Consider the following 21,449-nt stretch of genomic DNA (forward strand, 5'->3'; position numbering starts at 1 on the left):
TAGTGGGCGGTTGGTGTCGACCAACCGGAGCAATTGGTCGAACTGCTCGTCGATTTGGGTGTCGCGTGGCGACTCCACCACCGTTTCGACGCTTTCATCGCTCGAAGACATGTTTTCTTTTTTTTGATTCAATGTTTCCGCGTGTAACTTGGAACTAAGCGAATTCGGCCGACGGGTCCTGCTTTTAAAACCTAGGACGCGCGCGAATCGCTCCCTTCCTTAATTGTTACCGGGATGGTAGGGAATAGGTTCCCCTCTCACCGATTGTCACCAAGACGCGGGATATGTGGTAATCAACACCGTTGCTCTTACCAACGGCGGATCTCACTTCCTGTCTCGTTCTAACCTGTGATTCGGGATTTCTTCTGTCCCGATAGCGTCGTCTTTGTCTGTGTCGACTCTTCCACGGGCAATTTACACAGACGTGTGATCGGTCGTGTGTAGGTGGAAGTGGCTGTGCGTACTTTTACAACCCGCACGAGCCTGTCCTTACCCGGGAATATTTCCTCGATTCTCCCGATTTCCCATTGATTGGGGGGTAGAAGAGGGTTCTGCACTAAAACCAAATCGTTTGGTTTTAACTGCAATTGAGCGTTACGCCACTTATAGCGGTTTTGGAGGTGCATGAGATAATCACGCGTCCAATGTCTCCAGAGTTGCTCGTGGAATTTCTGAATCGCTCTCCATCGCGTGAGCCGCGAGAGATTTTCATTTTCCACTGACTCAACCGGAAGTGCGTTTATCGGACATCCGATTAAAAAATGGCCCGGCGTGAGAGGTGCATAGTCCTCGGGACAATCACTCAATGCGGCGATCGGTCTTGAGTTTAAACTCGCTTCGATTTTGCAGAGCAAGGTCTGCATTTCCTCGCTCGTGGGAGTGAAGTCGCCGATTATGCGTTTTAGGTGATGTTTCACCGATTTCACGCCGGCTTCTTGCATACCGCTAAAATGTGGTGCACTGGGTGGATTGAATTTCCACTTAATACCCTTCTGGCTGCACGTACTCCGCATTTCGTGTGTATTATACACGATATTAAAATGCTCTCTCAATTCTCTATCCGCTCCGACGAAGTTTGTTCCGTTGTCACTGAACATGCAGGACGGAACTCCTCGACGGGCGATGAATCGGTCAAGGGCGGCCAGGAATGCACTCGTGGTATAATCGTGAACGAGTTCGACGTGGACGGCTTTTGTAGCGAAACAGATAAACACTGCTATGTAAGCTTTATGAGCCGTTTTCCCACGCCCTGCGGAGTCTCGGACTCGGTATGGTCCCGCATAGTCCACTCCGCAGTTCGAGAAAGGTCGAGCTGCTCGGCTGCGTTCCGGTATTAAATCCTGCATTAACTGCGTGGAGGTGGTTGCATTCCATCTCACGCATCGCATGCATTTTTGGATAACCGTACGCGCTGCGTTACGACCTCCGATGATCCAGAATTTCTGTCTCACCGTGTACATGGTCAGTTGCAAACCCCCGTGCAACGTGTCCACGTGGCATTGCCTTATTATCATGTTCGAAACATGGTGCTTTGGCAGAATTATCGGGTGTTTGGTTTCCCATGTTAATGCAGCATTCTCCAACCTTCCACCCACCCTTAAGACATCTCTGTCGTCGAGAAAGGGGTTTAGGCTTTTTAATGGAGACTTTGCAGGGATAATACGGTGCTTTTTCAAGCATTGGTATTCGTCTGCAAAGTGCGTGCGTTGTAAATAGCGTGCAATTCTTTCCGTTGCACGCCGCATTTCCGATGCTTCGACAACCTTGGCGTCGTATGACCGACGCTTTCCGTCCCGTGCCCTTCGTAACCGAAGGCAGTAGGCGGTGACGCGTAGTAGCTTATTCCATTTGGAGAATCGGAAGACAAACTCCCATTCTTTCTCCGGAGTTGCTACAAGGGTATGCGAAACGCGTTTACCCTCCTCGGTCTCGAGTGAAGCGGGCATTTTTGGCCAACTTTCTTCCGCCTGTCGAAGCCACGACGGCCCGGAAATCCAAAGTTCCGACTGAAGAAGTTCCGCCGCTTCTACTCCACGCGAATTTAAATCTGCGGGATTTGAGCGGGTGGGAACATGATACCATTCAGCGTTCGGAAGCATAGTCTGGATTTTTGACACCCGGTTGGCAACCACAACCTTCCATGTAGACGCATGCTTTCTCAACCAAGCGAGTGCAATCGTAGAATCTGTCCAACAGATAATACGGTCTACCTTCAAGGACAGTGACCGTTTTACGTGCACGACGAGCTCGGAGAGGAGCACAGCCCCGTTCAATTCCAGAACGGGGATGGACTGCGTTTTAATCGGAGCCACCCGCGTTTTTGCCATCATTAATGTCGTAAAAACGTCATTGTTTGTCGTCGTCACGCGCAAGTACGTGACGGCGGAATAGGCTGCGAGTGAAGCGTCGCAGAATCCGTGCAACTCCACGGACACAGTATCTGCTCCGTAACGTATCCATCGGGGAATTTTTAATTTCTTTAAGCTGCTCCAATCCGCGCAAAACGCATTCCACGTTCGTTGCGTATTCGCTGAGATTTGGTCGTCCCACTGGATTTTCTCCAGCCATTGGGACTGCATCAAAACCTTCGCGCGAATTACGACTGGTGATAACCAGCCGAGCGGATCGAACAGCTTGGCAATTTCCGAGAACAAATTCCTTTTTGTCATCGGCGTTGCTGATGGTTGAAACCGTTGGAGATTGAAATAAAAATAATCTCCAGACGGGATCCATCGTAGACCGAGCACTTTTAGTTCGGAATCCTCGAACAAGGTGAGGTCTACGGCGTGGGAGTGAGCGCTGTGGGGGATATTTTGCAGTAGCTGCGGCGAATTTCCTGCCCACTTTCTCAGCTGAAACCCACCCCCTTGCAGAAGCTCGCATACTTGCTTGCGAATTTTCTCCAGCAAGGGTTTATCTGGTGCTCCCATAAATACATCGTCGACGTAAATGTCCTTCTCGAGAATCGGAGCGGCTAAGGGGAATTTTTTCCCATCCTGCTCTTTTAATTCGAGAAGGGTACGCATCGACAAGTACGGGGCGCACGCCGTTCCGTATGTCACGGTATTTAACTCGAACGCTTTCAGCTGTTCGGTTTCTGGAGCGCACCATACGATGCATTGGAATCGACGATCCTGTGGGGCGACGAGAATTTGTCTAAACATTTTCTCGATGTCGGCCACCAACACGTATTCATACAAACGCCACCTCGTCAATACCGAGGTGATGTCGTTTTGTAATTTCGGACCTACGTGTAGGATGTCGTTTAGGGAGCGACCTCCAGTCGTCCTACTGGTTGCATTAAATACGACCCGTAGTTTTGTGGTCGTACTGTCCGTACGTATGACCGCTCGGTGTGGTATATAGAGTCTGGATCGGTCAATAGGCTCGATACGAGTCATATGACCTTGCCACTCATACTCGGTTAGAAACTCCGAGTATTCTTTACCGAGAACCGGGTTCGTGTCTAATTTCTTTCGTAGCCTTGTGAGTGCCGAGAGCGCGATATGGAATGAATTTCCTAACGCCTCCTCCGGTCTCGGGCAATTGAAAGGGAGTCGAACTAGAAACCTCCCAGTTTCGTCACGGACGACGGTTTTTCGGAAAAATGCCTCGCAATCTTCCTCGGACTTTGTACGCACCGAGGTTGCGGGAATTTCCTCCGTTTCCCAGAATTTTCGAATGGCGTTATCCAGCGATTCGAGTACGGTGCAGTGTAGCGTCCGTACTGGATTCTGGGTTTTGCCCACTGCAGGTATCGGTCCGGAAATAACCCAGCCGAATGCAGTTTCTTGGGCTATCGGACCTTCCGCTGTTATGCGACGGAATCCCGGTCGCATAATCTGTGCATATAAGTCCGCGCCGATCAAAATTTCAATATTTTGATCAGCGTTGTGGTCGGGGTCGGCGAGAGGTAGGTCCCGGAACGCTTCGTAGCCGAGCGGTTTCAAGGACGTGGGTGCGTAGGTCGTGATTCTGGGCACGACGTACGCGTCGACCGTACAGGTCGGTGTTCTACCTTTTTTCGCGCTGAGACACATCCCGACACTGTATTTGATCGTTGTCGTTCGGTCTCCTCCCAAGCCCGTTACCGTGGCTGGGGTTTTCCTTCGTACAAGTTGGAGGTCATTCACCAAACTTGCGGAAATAAACGAAGTTTCCGAACCTTGATCTAGCAGTGCGCGCGCGATGCGCGTCGCACCGTATTTCCCATACACTCGCACTCGAGCCGTAGCCAACAACACGGGCCTCGGTACACCTGTACCGAACGTCGTACAGTGCGACGTCGTGGCTTTGGTTGTGTTTGTGCTCGACGAGGTTTTGGTGTGTGGCCTGGATTTCGCAGGCCGCCGGGGAGGGGCTCGTGAGCTCGTTTCCTCTCTCTCGCCGTACTCGTTTACCGGTAACGGCTGAGATTGCGATTCCCGGAATATTTCGAAGTGCAGCAGGGGATGGTGCCTTCCGCTGCACTTCGTGCATGCCGTGGGGCTTCTGCACTTCGTGCCTATATGGGTGGTGCCCAGACACTGTACGCACCACCCATGATTTCTTACGTAATGACTGCGCATTTTAGCAGTCAATCGCACGAAGTTCTGGCATTGCGTCAATTTGTGCGGCCCGTTACAGAATCCGCATAATTTCATAGACGTCGCCCCACTGTGCCTGTTGTCGTGACACATTTCCCGTGGCTTTTCCGCCCGGACGTTGTCCACGACAACATTATGGCTGCGCACGTGTCTCGAGGCCGATCTCGATTCCCGAGTCGCGCTATGACTACGTGCGCTTGGTTTCGTGACAGACGCAAGTGCAACCGCGCGGCGCTTCTCGTCCATGGAGAGCAGTGCGCGTGAGTGCATCTCGATGAATTTTCGTACGTCCTCAAACGTAGGATATTCTGTCGAGAGATTTAGCGTTTTTTGCCACTCTAACTCGAGCGCCGGCGAAAACTTCTGTTTCGCCCAATGCGCGAGTAGCCAGTCCCGCTGCTGTTCGGGCGTGCCCTTTTTGTCAAGGGCAGCGAGTGCCTGCGTGCAACCCACGGTGATCTGCTGCATGCTGGCCAGATCACCGGTGTCAATGGGTTTTAGGAACAGGAGCTTATCCAGCAGTTTTCCCGTGACTATGCGTGGGAGGCCGAAGGTGTTCTTCAACCTTGTCCACGCCACTGAGAAATTACGACCGACGATCTCGATTGAAGCAATGGACGCTAGAGCGGGTCCCTCTAGGCAGGCGTTCAGATAATGCAATCTTTGCACATCTGACAGTCCTGCATTTCGTACGACCCCGGAGGTGAACAGATCCTCGAAATGTTCCCATTCTTGAGGATCCCCTCCGAATTTGGGTAATCGTTGCTTCGGGAGCTCGATCGGTATACTACACTGAACTTCCGACATTGCTGGTTTCGACTCAGCACTCAGTCGGCCTAGTTCAGTAAGGACGAAATCCTGAAAATCTTGGAAATCGTCCTCGGCATGCCTCATATAATTTAGCTTGAAAAGATCGTGAGACGGTCTTTCCGCTGCAGGTATTTGTTTACGCACGCTAGCGTACTTAGTGCGTATCTCACGCCAAGTTTCTTTAGCGTGCTCGTGTTTTTCCTCAAGCAAACGCTCTGAGTACTTCGCTCGTCCCAACTTTTTTAGGTTTACACCCAACCGTTTGAGCTGACCACATAGATCGACCAAGTCTTCGATCTCGTCATCGAGATCGATTTCTATGGATTGCTGTGATACGGCCATAGTGAGCGTTTTCGAGGATTAAACCGCTCGAAAAAACCTTTTACGTGGGTAGTTCCACACGTGTGAGAAAATGTACTTTTCTTTATTCCTTTCAACCTCGTATGGATCCGGCTCGAAGGACCTTATGTTAGAATGTGGAGGGCTCAAACACTGATTTGAGAACCTCGTCTAACGGGGGTCCGGATCACGAGGGAATAGGAGGATGGAAAAGTAATTATCACACGTTATATAGATTTTCACGTCGTCGAAAATTCGACGACGTCTTTTATTTTTTATTTGGCCCTTGAAATACAGCCGTTTATGTATTTTGGCGACGCGTGATCCGCCTGGCCGTCGTCTGGCGGCTGCTCGTGTCACGCTGTTCTGAAACGAAAAGAGACGGAACGATGTGTAAATATTCGGCAACGTGAGTCACGCTTTCCGTCTCGTTTTAATATACACGCGCTCCTGATTATGCTCGTCGCGCTCAGGAGCGGGAAAATCAGCTGTCGCGTTACGCGGCTAAGCTAGTGGACTGTATATGTTGTGCGTTCCCTTTAAATTCTTAATTTAAAGGGAACTTCTTATTGCAGTTTTGGGAAGACGAGATTCAACCTCGTTTCTTCCTCGACTGCAGGTTTTGACTGTCGTAGGAGAGGGTAACGGGTGGAGGTTGTAAGGCTGCAACCGTACCCGCTCCTCGGCCCTTTTTTACCACCTTATGGCGTGCGTACGGGCACGGTGTGATGCAGGTGTGCCAACGGCGCCCTTGGGTCGACTTACGATTGGGCCGGACACCACGTAGCTTAATGAATTAACGTCCTACGCACAGTGACCGTACTAGACTGGCGATCTTTGGAGGTATTCTGCTGTTCGTCGTAAGCTGGGAGTGAAAGTTGTCCCACACTTCGACTAGAAGGTGGTAAATCCACCCAGGGTATTTTATACACCCCTGGATTGTGGGTTACGAACCGTTGGATTTACAAGAGAGGTACGAGAGTCAACCTCGATACCTTAAACACGACCTCTGATTGCAGCGGTACGTGTTTTCTTTTACTTTTTATTTTTCAGACCAAGGTGGGTCGTAGCCACTGCTGAATACTTCGGACACGACCTCTGATTACAGCGATACGTGTCTGTATTCAGGCTGAGGTGGATCGTACCCACTGCTGAATTCGAAATCTCGGATTTTAACCTGCGAGATTCTACAGTCAATAAATTAATTAATCAGGTCGTATTCCGATCTGATCTTTTTAATAGGTAAGCGATTATGGAGGTATCGACGGCACCGGATGGGTTCCCTATCCGTTTTCGTCGAGACCTTTCTTTCGCTTCCGACTCTAACTTTAATTGAAATAAATTAACGTGTTTGGAAGTTAAGACGTTACCGGATGGATTGCCTATCCGTTTTTTCGTGTTAACTTCCGTACCACGTTGGTAATTTCTCCGATAGTTCGAGGAGCTCGGAACTAGTCGGCCGTTTTGGAATTTAAGGGGGAGCGGGTTCGTATGCCCATGTGCTCTCTACCGATTCCAAATTCAGAGTGACGATCCAGCACGGTTAGTCGAATTCGGAGGGGCGAATCTCCGACTAGCGGCGCTGTAGACGAATTTGAATTCGTCTTTGTCCAACTTATTATTGTCGTACCTTCTCTTTATACACGCGCCGAAACGTTAGCTCGAAATCACGCGTAATTTCGTGGATCGCGTGATGTTTCGAAGAAATCCGTATGTGACAGTTTTTATAACCTGTCTTGTTTTCGCGTAGCGGACACGAGAGTCGAACAGTCTCGAGTTGGTTACATACGCAGAAAAACAATACCGGGTGACGAATAATATTTTACTATTCTTATACGCATCGAATTAACGCGATATTTAAACAACTACATTGAGATTATCCGAATACACTTATCCATAAAGAATTATAAATTACAGAAAATCAGCAGCTGATTTAGATTATATATATATACAATGACTTTCTAGAAATTTGAAAATAACCATTACCGAGGAGATACTTGGTCGAAAAAGAAAAGTGTTAACCGTGTAAGGGGGGAAAAAATTTAATGAACATAGTTTAGTAATCATTTCGCTTCTGCCAACATCAAACTGTGGGCATTGCCAGATAATATGATTAGGCTCTTGTTCAGGATAGCCGCAATCACATTTGGGATCAGAGGCAAGGTTGATTTTATAGAGAGAGGAGGCCAATTGTATATGGTTAGCACGCAATCTGTTAACAAAGGTAATAAATTTTCTGGGAAGAGATTTGTGTGTGAACCATGGGACCGACAGAGAATTATAATACCTTTCAAAATACTGTGAGCCTTTATAAGTGGCCTGTACGAATAAACAACTTTCAGTTTTGGACTTAGCCGACCTTCTAAAGTTCTGGGAGAAGTCTGAGTGTGGGACTAAAATGTCACTCCGAGCGGAAAGATTAGAAGCTTCCTTTGCCAGTTTATCTACTTCCTCATTAAAACAAATACCAGAGTGAGCCGGAATCCAATAAAAGAAAACTTTTTTGCCACGAAGTGAAAGATTATGAAGAATTACTTTAATATCACTAATAATGGGTGTTAGGGGGAGTAGGTTTGAAAAAACCTCGCCTAACGGTGGTCCGGATCGTGAGGGAAGGAACGTCGTGAAAAGAATACAGATTTTAATTTAATTTTCGCTTAGTCGAATGACTCGACTAAGCCTTTTATTTCGAAACGTTTGACAACAGAGATTACGTATTTACTATCTGCCCGGCCAGACGCCGCTGCAGTTAATCCTGTTTGGTAAACCTGTAACAGAAAGAGACACGAATAGGCGTTAAATACCTGTGAACGTGAGTCACGCTGTGTGTCTTACTTTCTTCCGCGCTCGTCTGGTCTGTGCTTGTCGCACCCAGGAGCGGGGATCTCAGCCGCCGCGATGCGCAGCTAAGCTAGTGGACTGTATGTGTGAGCGTTCCCGTTAAATCGGGAATCGCTTGCTTATTATTGTCGTGTACGAGATTTCTGCTCGTCTAATTTCACGACTGCAATTTCTGACTGCAATTTAAGACTTTGATGTATGACTGTCGCAGGAAAAGGTGATCGGAGGGAGGTTGTAAGGCTCCAACCTTTCAGCCGGTCCCCGGCCCTTCACCGCCTTCGTAAGTGCGTACGGCACTGTGTGGTGCAGGCTTGTCAACGGCGCCCTTAGGTCGACTTACGGTTGTGCCTGAGACCACGTTGCTTTGTCGGATGCTCCGTCCTACGCACAGGGACCGTACTCCCTGGAGATGTTTGGACGTGTCCTAGCTTTCGCCGATAGCTGGGGTTTAAAAAAGTGTCCCGCTTCGACTGGAAGACGGCAAATCCACCCAGGGTATTATTCACTCCTGTATGGTGGGTTCGAAGCCGTTTCTGACAGCCAATTGGAGGAAGGAGTTTGTATCTCGATCCTCTAGTGCACGATGATTCCACTCAGGGTTTCTTCCCACACCTGGATTATGGAGTCGTGCACTAAGAAAAGTGCGAAAAACCTCGCACCTATAAATTGGGATGAGCTTAGCCCTCTATCCCTGGGGAAACGATTGAGTCCACTCAGGGTTTCTTCCCACACCTGTTTATGGATCGATTCCCCGGAAGCACTCGAATTACTTCAAGCCTATTCCGAATTAAATAAGTCTGTTTACAGAGCTCGGTCGGGTACCGACTGGCTCGATACGATAACTCGTGAATAATTCTTTTACAACTCCGAGGGTAGTCGAAGAACTCGACTCGGGTCGGGTTGCTCGAATTATTCGTTTATTCGACTGCTGAGCGTGTTCGGATACCGAAGTGCTCGTGGCAGTGGTTTGATAGCGAGTGACGGACGAGCACGAGCTGCCAAAGTGAGCGCGTGAGTGGGGAGAGTCTTCCGTCACGCGGCGCTGTCGCCGTGTCTCTCGTCCGTCTCTGTCTATTATATAGTTTTCGTACCTTCTCTAAACTCGGGCGTTTAAACCGCTTGTTTCAAAATTGAACGTTAATTAATCGTTCGCGTGACTTTGCAGAAAACCTCGAGAACCGTGTTTTTCTGTCCTCTAATATTTTGAATAGCGGACGCGTCGACCTAGAATCTTCCTGGTCGGTCGCGTAACCGAAAACAAACCGGGTAACGAATTGTTTCGGATTTAAATTAAATTTCGCATTTTAATCGATATTTAAACAATGGGATTTATTTTGACGCCAAAGTGAGGGTTGGAGATTGTGAGTAGTGCACTAAGACAATCTGAATATATAAAGATATTACTATATGAGTGCGTGGAAGCAAATTCCAGGGAGATTTTAATTGCTATGCTCTCTGCAGTAAAAGATGAAATAAATTTATTTAAACCTAAACGAGATGAAGCGTCCATTTCAGGAGAAAGGAACGCAGCACCGACACGTTCCTGATCATGATCCCGACTCCCGTCAGTAAAGAAAGAAATGGAGTCGAGTGCTTTGGAGTTCCAGTGGTCCATAAATGTGATATTGGGCTTAGGAGAGTTTTTAATTAGGGCTCCAAGCTCAATGACCAGCTTAGCTCCTGAGCATAAAACATTATAACTCATAGTATAGGAACGAAAGTTAGTTTCGAGCCTGAGGAAATCTTTAAGGGGGAGAAACGAATTAATTTGAGATGGAATCATCGAAAGGGATTTTTGAAGTATGTTATTCCAATGTGGGGATGTATGGAGTCCGGTTATTACTTTATATAGATCACCCTCTCTGTAAGATAACTTGGTGGCGAGGAATTTATTGCACAGGAACGCAGCCGTATCCTGAAGGAACCATAACTTGGATTCTGCAAGGAGGATGTTAGTCGGAGTACTAATTCTGTACCCTAAAGCGATACGAATAGCTGCAAATTGAATTCTTTCAATCCGTAGAAGATGCGACTCGCGTTTAGGAAAGTAGATAAAGCAATTATATTCAATAACTGAACGTATTAGGCTTTTGTATAGCGTAATTAGTGTGCCTGGGTCAGATCCCCATCTAATACCGGAGACAAATTTAAGGACGTTAAGTCTCCGAAAACATTTATTCCGAACATGGTCAACGTGCTCTTTGAACGTGAATCGAAAGTCAAAAAAAATACCTAAGAATTTGACTGTCGGTTTCGATGTAATCACACAATTTTCTACCTTGAGAGTACAAGAACCAGGTAAAATTCCTTTTCTGTTGAATAAGATTAGAACCGTTTTTTCAGGGGAAAGGGATAGACCCAATAAGTTTAGTCTCTTACTGACTAGAAAGATCGCTCCTCCCATAGATTTTTTGGATACAATAGGGTTATTAGAGGGTGTAAACAGAGCGATATCATCTGCAAATTGAGAGATTCGAATATTGCTGTCTAAGTCCTGAGTGATGTCATTAACGTATATTAGGTAAAGCAAAGGACTGAGCACCCCACCTTGAGGAACTCCTTTGTAGACTTTGCGACTCACAAGCTGGTTAGAGTACTCAACAAATGAGACATTGCGCTCATAAGTTAGGAATTCGGCGAACTTACAAATGAGGGGAGAACAGCCTAGTTGAACAAGCTTGGAAATAAGGATATCAGGGAGAACATGATCAAATGCACCCTTTACGTCTAGGAAGCAAGCAAGGACTTCTTTATTGGCAAAAGCTTCTTCAATAGTCAAGGCAAGGAGTGTAAGATTGTCAGCACAGGATCTACCCGCTCTGAAACCAGCTTGTGAGGAGGGAAAAAACCTCATGGACTCCAACCACCATTGCAACCTGTGCTTAATCATTTTCTCAAAAATTTTACACATACAGGATGTGAGGGAAATAGGACGTACACCAACACCATCACTTTTGTCAATAAAAAAGGTAGTACTGTCTTTCCAAGATAAGGGAAATCTGCTATTTATATACATATCATTATAAATATCCAGCAAAATAAGTTTAATTTTGAAAGGGAGCTGCGTTATGAAAGAATACTCAATTTTATCGGGACCAGGGGATGCTTTAGGGCTGCAAGTGTTGAGAGCATAGTCGAACTCCACCAGGGTGAAAGGTGAACCAAATATAAGATCATTTTGATTTGAGTTACCGGAGAAGGTGTAAGGCTTGATAGGGACCCATGGTGGACTGATCTTAATGATTGCCTCATAGATTTTGGCAGAACGCATAGAAGAAGATCCCCTAGGGGGTTCAATATTTGCCCATTTGTTCTTGAGAAGCCTACTTTTAAACCCCCATTTTTTCCACACATAGGACGGATCCGTATCAAGATTAATACTAGCAGCAAAGGTGCGAAAATCATCAACTTTGCGTTTTCTGATGTATCTCCTCGCCGCCGCTTTGCGTTTCTTAAATTCTATGAAATCACATAACTTTCGTGAGAATTTCCACTTTTTCAGAGTCGCTTTTCTGAGGCGGATGAGCTTTTCGCACTCTGTGTTCCACCACGGGACAGGGTTCCTGTGCTGTCTGATATTTACACATTTGGGAGAGGGTGTGCTGTTTATAATAGCTTCCGTTATTATATTGACGAAGAAAGTATATTTGCTGATGGTATCAAGTGAGTCATATGAAGGGTTAAGGAATTTAGAATAAGATTGTTCCATTAAAGCGATATATTGAGTCCAATTTGTCTTTTTGGATGACAGTCGTCGTTGTTCTTTGATGTAACGTGTTTTGTCGACTAGGAGGTTAATACTTACAGGGAGGTGATCTGACCCCCAGGTATCCTCTAGCACGTTGAGTTTGACCAGATCATAAAGGACAGGCGAGCAAAGAACGAGATCTATGTTAGATAAACTGCTTCGATGAAAGTCAATGTGTGTAAGTGTGTTATGGTTGACTAAAATTAAATCGGAGTCGTTTATGGAGTTTAGGAGCTTGATTCCATTGATATCGGTATGCGTACAGTTCCATACAGTATGATGGGAGTTAAAATCGCCAAAGATAAGACTGGGACCATGTGTATTTAGAGAGGAAAAAAACTGGCTCCATTCTGTCTGAGAAACAGAGCGACCAGGAACCCTGTAGCAGGCAACAATGATTAAGGTAGTGGAGAGATCACATAATTTGATCACTCCTGTTTCCAGATTATCAGTAATACAGCAAAGGTTAGGGGAGACCGGGGCTAGTTGACTAACTTTTAACATATTTAATTATTATAAATGAACCATTGTTATTTTATTCACTTATTGTATACCAATAGTTTACACATTTACTAAGGTATACAGTGTAATTTTTAAAGCCGCTTTGATTAAATCTAAGTTGCAGTTTTTATCACATTTATGCAGGTGTGAGCAATAAGTCAACAAACCCCGGCTTTGGGGTTAGTTGACTTATACGACGGGGTTAGTTGACTTGACATTTACTTTTAAGTTTTAAACAAAAACTAATAAACAAACAACATTTATTTTTTATACATATTAATTATAACGCTGAATTTTATTTATAAATCGTAATTTGAATTGCAATTTATACAAACGTAAAATATTTTATTTAAACCGATACACTTCTCGTGAGCCCATTTGCTGCAACGTGTGCATTGCACCCACTTATCACCACGAACGCTCTTACTATACAGTTCGTCGCATATTAAACATTCAGTATCATCTTCTGATACTGAAATCGGATCTCTGTTGGATGATGTGGATGCTGTGGTACTTAATTTCCGAAAAAGAGATTTTCGTGCGCTTTTAGTCCTGTTTCTTACAATTATATTTCTTTCTCGCGGGCATTTCTTTTCTTTAATTTTTTCTTTTTCTTGTTTCAGTGCTTCTTTTACCGGTGTATCCGTCAAAATGGCACTGCGTCACTTTCTTCTCGGTTTTCTAGTATTCTGTCGTGCAGCTGCTTTCGGAAATGGTCTTACTTCTTCTGGACTGAATGTTTTATTTCCTTACTTTATTTGCGTTTACTGTAGGTAGCTCTTCAGTGTCAATTATCAATTCAGTATTTTCATTGATGGGAGCAGGTCTGTCTGTTACATATGAAGTTAAAAAATCACTATCAGAAAAAATGTTATCATTAAAAGGGCAAATTCCGGTTTTTTGAAAGCCAGCCATTATATTCACTGGTGTAGCAGCTAATGGTAAAACTGTTTTTATAATTCCAGGTATGTCATATATAGAAAATGTTTTACCAGGATTATTTACCATCCAATTATCAATAGCAGAATTGGTATATTTTTTTAGTGGTCCATAAACACTTCTATCTAATGGTTGCAATTTGTGCGAACAATGCGGTGGAAACGATAAAACCGTGATGCCATTTTCTTTACAAATATCTAAAGCGGTTATCGAAAGGTGAGAATCGTGATTATCGAGCAACAAAAGGATGGGCCTTTCCTTCGTGCATTTCGTGTGATGAACAAAATGGTTAATAAATTTTACAAAGTGTTCTTCCTTCATCCATCCAGATGGATTGGCATCACCCAAGCTTCCGGTAGGCGCGTCTCTAATAAAATGATTCCGGTAATTCACTCGTGGAAAAATAAAAAAAGGAGGAATTGTGTTTCCACTTGCGGATACAGCAACAGTGAGGGTTACAAGTGTTCCTCTTTCGGCTGACACTAATTTACCAATCTGTTTAAAGCCACGTCGAGCTATAATTTTATCTGGCTTTTGCACTGTGGTTATACCCGTCTCATCAACATTCCATATATCCTTAGCTTCAAGACTAAGTCGATTATACACTATGTTTAAATTTGAAAAAAACATTTCTACGTTTGTTTTATTAAATGAGGTGGCTCTTGATAAGCTTGTTGCTTGTGGGCATCTTAAAGATAAGCTATTGTTTCGTTTAATAAAAGAAGCATACCAATCTGGCCCTGCCATTTTATTCTTGGTCCAATTATTTGGAATTTGAAGTTTATTCGAAACTGCATATTCATAAGCAAATTTTCTAAATTGCTTCGGCGTCAATCCGTAATAAATATCCGATGCTTGTTTTAAATAGTCAGATAAAAGATTCTCTGCTTCTTGAGAAAAAACTTGTCTCCCATTAAAATAACCAACACGGTTTAATGCAATTTCACCGGTTGTTAATTTCGCCTTTTTAACATAGCGTTCAAGCGTTTTTTGTGAAATTAAAAAATCTTTAGCGACGCTATTAATGCTTCTACATTCATTTATAACGATTTTGACTGCCCGCAAAATAATATCTGTCGGTGTTTTTTCCTTATCAGTTTTTCGTTTGTAATTCCTCATGTTGATGCCTGAAAGAAATTGATAATTATAATGGGCAAAGCAAAATACAAATAAAACAAAAACAATATCCGGGGTTAGTTGACTAAGTCAAATAACCCCGAACATGATTAGTCAAATAGTCCCATTCGACATCTTTAACATTTTGGTTGCTTTATATCAATAACCTTTACGCATTGAATAAAGTAAAAACTGCAAATTATAGCCAACATATCACACTTCTGTTAAATATTTATAAAAAAAATATTAAGCTGTACTTACTAGATAAAAATTTATAAATTGTCATAAGGAAAATATTTACTTACCGCTATCGTTTTTGAATATTTTGCTCTCACTGATGTAAAATGCAAAGTATTGTCACGGTAACAAACTACATGATTGTTTAGACATTCATATGTTTCAAAACATCGATTGCAGCCGCATGCATTTTATAATATAAAAATTAAAGGCAATTAGTCAACTAACCCCATTAGTCAACTAGCCCCGGTCTCCCCTACTAATAGGCTCAAATTTTTGATTTTGCCTTACCAAAAAAATAAGACCGCCTCCAAGTCTATGTGTTCTGTCAATTCTGTATGTGTGAAAACCGGAGAGATCAAATTTTTTAGGACTTTTAAGATTAGATTCTACGCCTATAAATATATCGACTTCCTCTAAGTGTTTATGTAGTTCCTCTTTACGACCGGAGATTCCTCTACAATTCCAGTACAGCATCTTTAGTCCATTTCTAGAGCAGAGGACACGATTTTGGCAGTTCATAAATGTGCAGATTAGAGTTGGATGTGAGGATTGATGGAAATGCCATCCTCTGATGAAAAGGAGCAATCGGTGTCAGATTCTGGGTCCTGAGATGAGATAGGTTCTTCCTCGTTCTTTTCTTCAGTCCAGCTACCATGCAGTTCCAGTTTTTTAATAATTCGCGAGACTCTATTTTTGACGGATCTACTTGATATGCTGGGGTAAGTTTCACGCAACATTTTTGCTAGCGAGGAGAGGTTGTCCGTATAAGATTGTGCCAGCTGCACAATGTCCGGATTCCCTTTGGCTTTAAGTATTAACTCCTTGTACTGTTCGTACTTTATAACATGCTCATCCGGACTTTGAGTGAAGATTTGCTTAACTGCTTCTAGTGCGAGCTCTATTGTTTCAGACTCAACCTGTTTCGTCGGAGCTAAACTTTTCTTCTGCCTTTTATATGGAGAAACAAGACGCTTTGTTGAGGTGGGAGTCACAAAAGATGAAGTCTGCCTGTCTGTGGGGGAATTAGCATCCGATGGAATAGGCAATTGAATTTTATCTACAGCCTCAGATCCAGCATTTGTGGTACTGCTAGAACTTGTGGAAAGTGGTCTTTTAATGGAGATTCTGTTTTGAGAAGAGTCTCTGTATCCCTCGACTGGACCCGGTTGTTTCTCGTCACTCAAAGGAGAAAATGAAACTTCTTTGTTCGAGTTAAGCACATGGGCCGATAAGGAAGAGCTACCTATTTGTTGAGGTGAATCTGAAGTAGAGTTAGGACAATGTTTCGCCAGATGCCCTTCCTTCTTGCATTGAAAACACTTCAAATTGTCTGTAGAGATGTATACCCAGTAAGAAGTATTATCATAGCTTACTTGCAAATTCTCCGGTAACTTGTTTACGTTATCCGGATGAACGTATACCTGTCTGCGGAAGCTGAGAATGTGTGTGAATCCAGCTTCAGTGAATCCTACTTTTACGAAGGAAATGGGTGATACGGTTCTGATTCCCATTTGCTTGAAAATGTTCAATAATACAGCGTGCGGAATGATGGGGCACACGTTTGAAAGAATTACCCGTTTTGTTTTCATAATTAGAGGTCTAACAGAGAGTAACCGATCTTTGATAAATATGTTTGCGTTGCCCGACGCGAGTTTGTCAACAAGAGATTTGTCCGCAAGATATATACATACTCTATTGTTAGCGATCCTTGAAGCAAATCGAATATTAACCGGGTTTATAACTTTCCCCACTCCGAATATGTAGTCTTTTATGGTAATATCTTCGTATGCGTCCAGCACAATAGCATATTCCTTTGTGGGGAAGTTATCTTTCTGGATGACACTGGCGTATGTAGATTCTTGAGGAGTCCCATCTTGAGGAGCGTTAGCTTTATCCATTTTTTAAGAGAGAAATTCCTGTACACAGGAATTTATCTTTCGACCAGGAAGATATAAATGTCGCACCCAGCGTACTGGAATGCGACTTGCACGAATTCGAAATCACCACAGTAAACACTTCGTTTAGCCAGGAACACGCGAAACAGAGCAAGCGTCCTACTAGCACGAGTGTCAACACGCGACTGTCTTACCCGTTAATGAACTGTAGAAAGACTCGCGTGGCGGTAAGCATGGATCCAGCAGTTTGTCCGCGCGATCAAGGTATTCATATGGAAATACACCCTTCCGCGTCAATAAATAGAAATCTTCGATGGATAATGTTTCAAATTGAGATCGTAAAATTTTTAATTTATCTGTGCTAAGAAAAGATGCTAATTTGTCGAGACTGGTATTTAAAAATTTGTATGAATCGATGAATCGCAATTTAATACAATTTCGTGAGTCTGATTCTTCATTCGTATCTTCGACATTTTTCGTAAATGAAATATACTTTTCTTTAGTAATGGGTAATACAGTAATGTGGCCTTCGAAAGCTGTAGCTATTTCTTCGATAATAAAATGGGAATCGTAGCCGGATAAATTATGAAAAACTATGGGGATATAAACGCATTTCTATAATTTAAATTGCACTCTGAATGTGCTGGGCCTCTAAACTGCCCTGATAGATGGCAATGATCGCGGACTCGTATATCTGTAGCCTCGAGTGATTCTTCACAAATATGACAGTGTGTCGAATTGCGAAATACCGACAACTGCTTAGTTGTTAAATCTAGCATGGGTGTGTTCTTTGCCAGAATGGGTTTAACAAAATTTGCAAAATTTTTCAACTCTTTGACAAACCATGAAACGCAATCCGCGTCGCGATGGCATCGATACGTCGACAGCGATGCATCGTACGAGCAATGTATATAATAACCAATACTATGTACCTCATGTTTCTGGTACATGCACAATTTGCGGTTCTCCGCATCCTTTTGGGTGTCCACCGTTTTTTGCAGGACACACTCCAGATCGGCATATATTACGAAGGGGAGCCGTTCCTTCCTACCGCGATTGTCGAAACTGAGCCATTTACTGTCCTGGCTGGGCAACAGGATGGCGCAGTTGTTTATCTCGCGGCAGCCAATTGTGTGGGTGTCCAACTTCTCGGCAGAGCCAAAATAGTGCATACATCTGCCAAACCAAAAAAAAAAAAAATTTTTTATTCAATCTTTTTTTCATTGGGAACATTTCATAAATTTCTATACGTACCGGTCACAGAAGTATTTTTTTCTCTTGTGTCTGCTCAACTGCGCGACCACTAGTCGGGATAAGTCTTTGATCCAGACAAAATGTCCTACATCGCTGCCTCCCTGTTCCGGCGTATAGAGCAGGTTGGCATGTCGATCCCTCTTTTGGCTGGTGAGACGCAGTGGAAAGACTTGGTCCATTCTTCTCCATCGAAAAGCTGTAGACGTTTATCGAGATATTGTTCTGCAGCTCAAATTTTTCAATTTGCTTCAGGGACATTGGGAACTTGTTACGTGCGGGGTAGGGGAGGATGATGGTAGGTGGTCGTGAGCGATTGCTCGTACCTCGGCGTAAAACTTAAACACCTTCGAGTTCTCAAAGGAAAAGTATATGGGATCGGAGTTGATCTGAGCTTATACAAACTCTTCGCTCGTTGAATATAAGTCTGGGAAAATGTATATATTAAAGAAAGAAACGAAATGTGATGGACATTGACATATATGTATTTCGTGAAATACAAGATCCGAAATTTGGTAGAAATGGATTATAAATTTCCTGCTCACCAAACCAGCGCTGTATTCTCTCTCTCTTTCTCTTTCTCTTTCTCTTTTCACTTTACACAATGGTCGTAGGTTGAATACAGAGGAGTTCCACTAGACACTTATACTACTAGGTAGAAATATAATGGTAACGATAACAATGATAATAAATTTCGAAAAGGATTTAGTTAACGGGTAGTTCAAGTCCTTCGCGGATTTACCAACGAACTCTGCTTTACAAACTATCCGGGACAGACAGCACGCACCTTGCGACTTAACAACTGACTGCCCCGCACTAGCCTAATTCATGGGTTTTTAACCCATGCTGCAGTGCTGAATTTGCTTGCTGAACTTCCATGTGCAAGGTTATTGGGAAAGAGATAAGAATTTGATGACCATATTGACCCGCTTTACGGACGTCCGCGTGCAGGCCTCTTGTGAAAGAGAGAGGAATTCGATGACAATGTTGACTCTAAGGAAGTGTCAAATAGTCACGGCTAGTGACCCGTTCGTCGGGACGTAACAAACTCAATGCCATGGAGATTTAGGACCGATGTATATTGCAGGTATGAACCTGGAAGTTCAGGATATTTTTTAGCTGGATGTAGAGCTGCGACAACTGCCCACGCGAAACATGTGTTGTCTGAGGATTGTATGTTTATTGTTGCCCTCTTCAGCATGATTTCTCGCGGCAGCTTGAAGTGACACCCCGCGCGGAGTGGATTATACTTGTTCACGTTAATCGTCAAATTAAGGATTTGTATCAGCGTCCATCCGCTGACACGTTCCTGGAATTCTTCCAGTGATGCCAGGATGGGTTCAATGATGTATCGTTAGTACCACTCGTGCATATCAGATGCGTGAAAGAGTTCGCGGTTTCTGGTGTTGATGCTTTTGCGCGCGCGTTTGTCACCCGCTACAAATTCACCATTAAATACTGTGTTCACTTTGAGATTATGCTTCTTCAAAGCGTCTCGCACATGCTCCAGCACAATGGTCTCTGCATCCTGGAGGAAGTTGCGCGGTTCGATATAATTCGAATTTAGGACGGCACCAGTTAATACGCGATTATCAAACGAAGTGTCTATTTCGCGCCACAAAAGTCCTCTGCTAGAATGTCCAGCACCTTCGCGTACGAAACGGCCGCGCAACGTATGTTTCAGTCCTTCGAGTCGCGCGATTCGAGCAACCAACGATTGTTGAACGCCGATCGATAATCGCGGGCGTTTCACTCGGCTGTGTTCTTCTAAAGATTCGATACACTCGTTGCACAGTTCTTCCCACGCGAGGTACTCTCCCCGTGAAATCAATCGTTCAGATCGATCCAACAATTGACCTTCTACTCTCGCGAATTCTTCCATGGTTGAAAATGGAATGTAAATGTATCGTATTTTCCATGCAACGTGTTACAACTATTTGAGACTACGCGCAGTTTAGAGCGTGTTTTTATACCACCACGCCCATTTGGTATCTTTGCCAAACTCTTTCGGTGTTCCCTCGAATGCATTGCATGCAAAAATGATAATCCGTCCCAACATGGTTCTATGCAGTTTCTGCGGATATCGTATAATTCTGTCCCGTGATTCATGCATATGATGAATTAGAGTGCAAGATCGTTCAACACAGTCTCTGCTGATTCCGCATAATTCTAAGATTCGACGCTTCCCCAGATATTATATTACATTCAACACGTGTCGAGACTTTCATCCTTGAAGGTAAATTTATTTTATACATACCTATCACAAAAGTATTTTCGACTATTATGTTTACTCAATTGCGTGCTCACGAGACGAGATAAATTCTTGATCCATGCGAAATGTCCCATGTCGTTTGCTCCTTCTAAATACAACAAATTGACATGCCTCTCCATCTTCTTATCGGCGACTCGATAAAACTAATGTTTTATAATCATTTGTTGCTTTAATAAATATATCATATTTTAAAGGCATCTAATTTCTTTTCCCGCCGCCCATAATGCTCGTCAATGTTATACGTTCTGCTGAGGCTACATTTTTGAACGTGTTCATGGTAATATAAATGGTATTTGCAAACATTGCACTTTTCGCAGAAGAAGAACATGTGACATAAAAAATTCGCATGATACACATGATTTCGGTCGATTCGTACCGCGAATGTGATGTCATAGAATTTGCACGTTTGGACGTGTTCAAGGTAATCTAAAAACGCTTTTGCGTGTTCCTGGATATTTATTTTTAGCCTATCTTTTCCATTGATTCGCTACATATTAATTCGCGCAATATTACTGCAGGGATTATCTTGTAGATTGCGAACTGTTAGCATGCGCCATCAATGATATTGTAGTTGATGCTCGTAAGAAAAAACATAACAATATATTATCATTTAAAACATATATTATTTCTCCAATTTCATTCACCCGTCTTCCACCATCTCTCTCCTCGCCACCTAATTCTAAGATGCAACGTTTCAAAAGTCTTATATTTCATTCGGGCGTTCTTCATGCAGCTAAATGATGTCATTCGGTGCGTCTGCTCGAGGGGGTTCAAATTACATGCAATCGCGCGATACGCTGCGACGTTAAGATTGAAATAAACATTTTGAAAAATGATTTGCTTCAGAATAAATACAATTGCAAATATTGCATATCAATGTCATTTTCTCCGATCGATGCGGCATTGATTCG

The 21,449-nt window shown here is 43.7% G+C and overlaps 1 protein-coding gene across 1 annotated transcript; it reads right to left on the reverse strand.

Moving 5' to 3' along the window:
• Window positions 1–341: 341 nt before the first annotated feature.
• On the reverse strand, window positions 342–5,738 carry LOC122404151. The gene has a single exon (XM_043408075.1). The coding sequence runs from the start codon at window positions 5,736–5,738 to the stop codon at window positions 342–344; it is 5,397 nt and encodes a 1,798-aa protein (XP_043264010.1).
• Between the last annotated feature and the right edge of the window lie 15,711 nt (window positions 5,739–21,449).

The sequence above is a fragment of the Colletes gigas genome, unplaced genomic scaffold (genome assembly GCF_013123115.1).
Source record: "Colletes gigas isolate AHSC1104 unplaced genomic scaffold, ASM1312311v1 Colletes_gigas_Sc00109, whole genome shotgun sequence".
Taxonomy (NCBI): domain Eukaryota; kingdom Metazoa; phylum Arthropoda; class Insecta; order Hymenoptera; family Colletidae; genus Colletes; species Colletes gigas.

What these genes read in the sequence shown, in the direction of transcription:
- LOC122404151 (XM_043408075.1), bottom strand. Translation starts at nt 5,738, where the DNA reads ATGGCCGTATCACAGCAATCCATAGAAATCGATCTCGATGACGAGATC.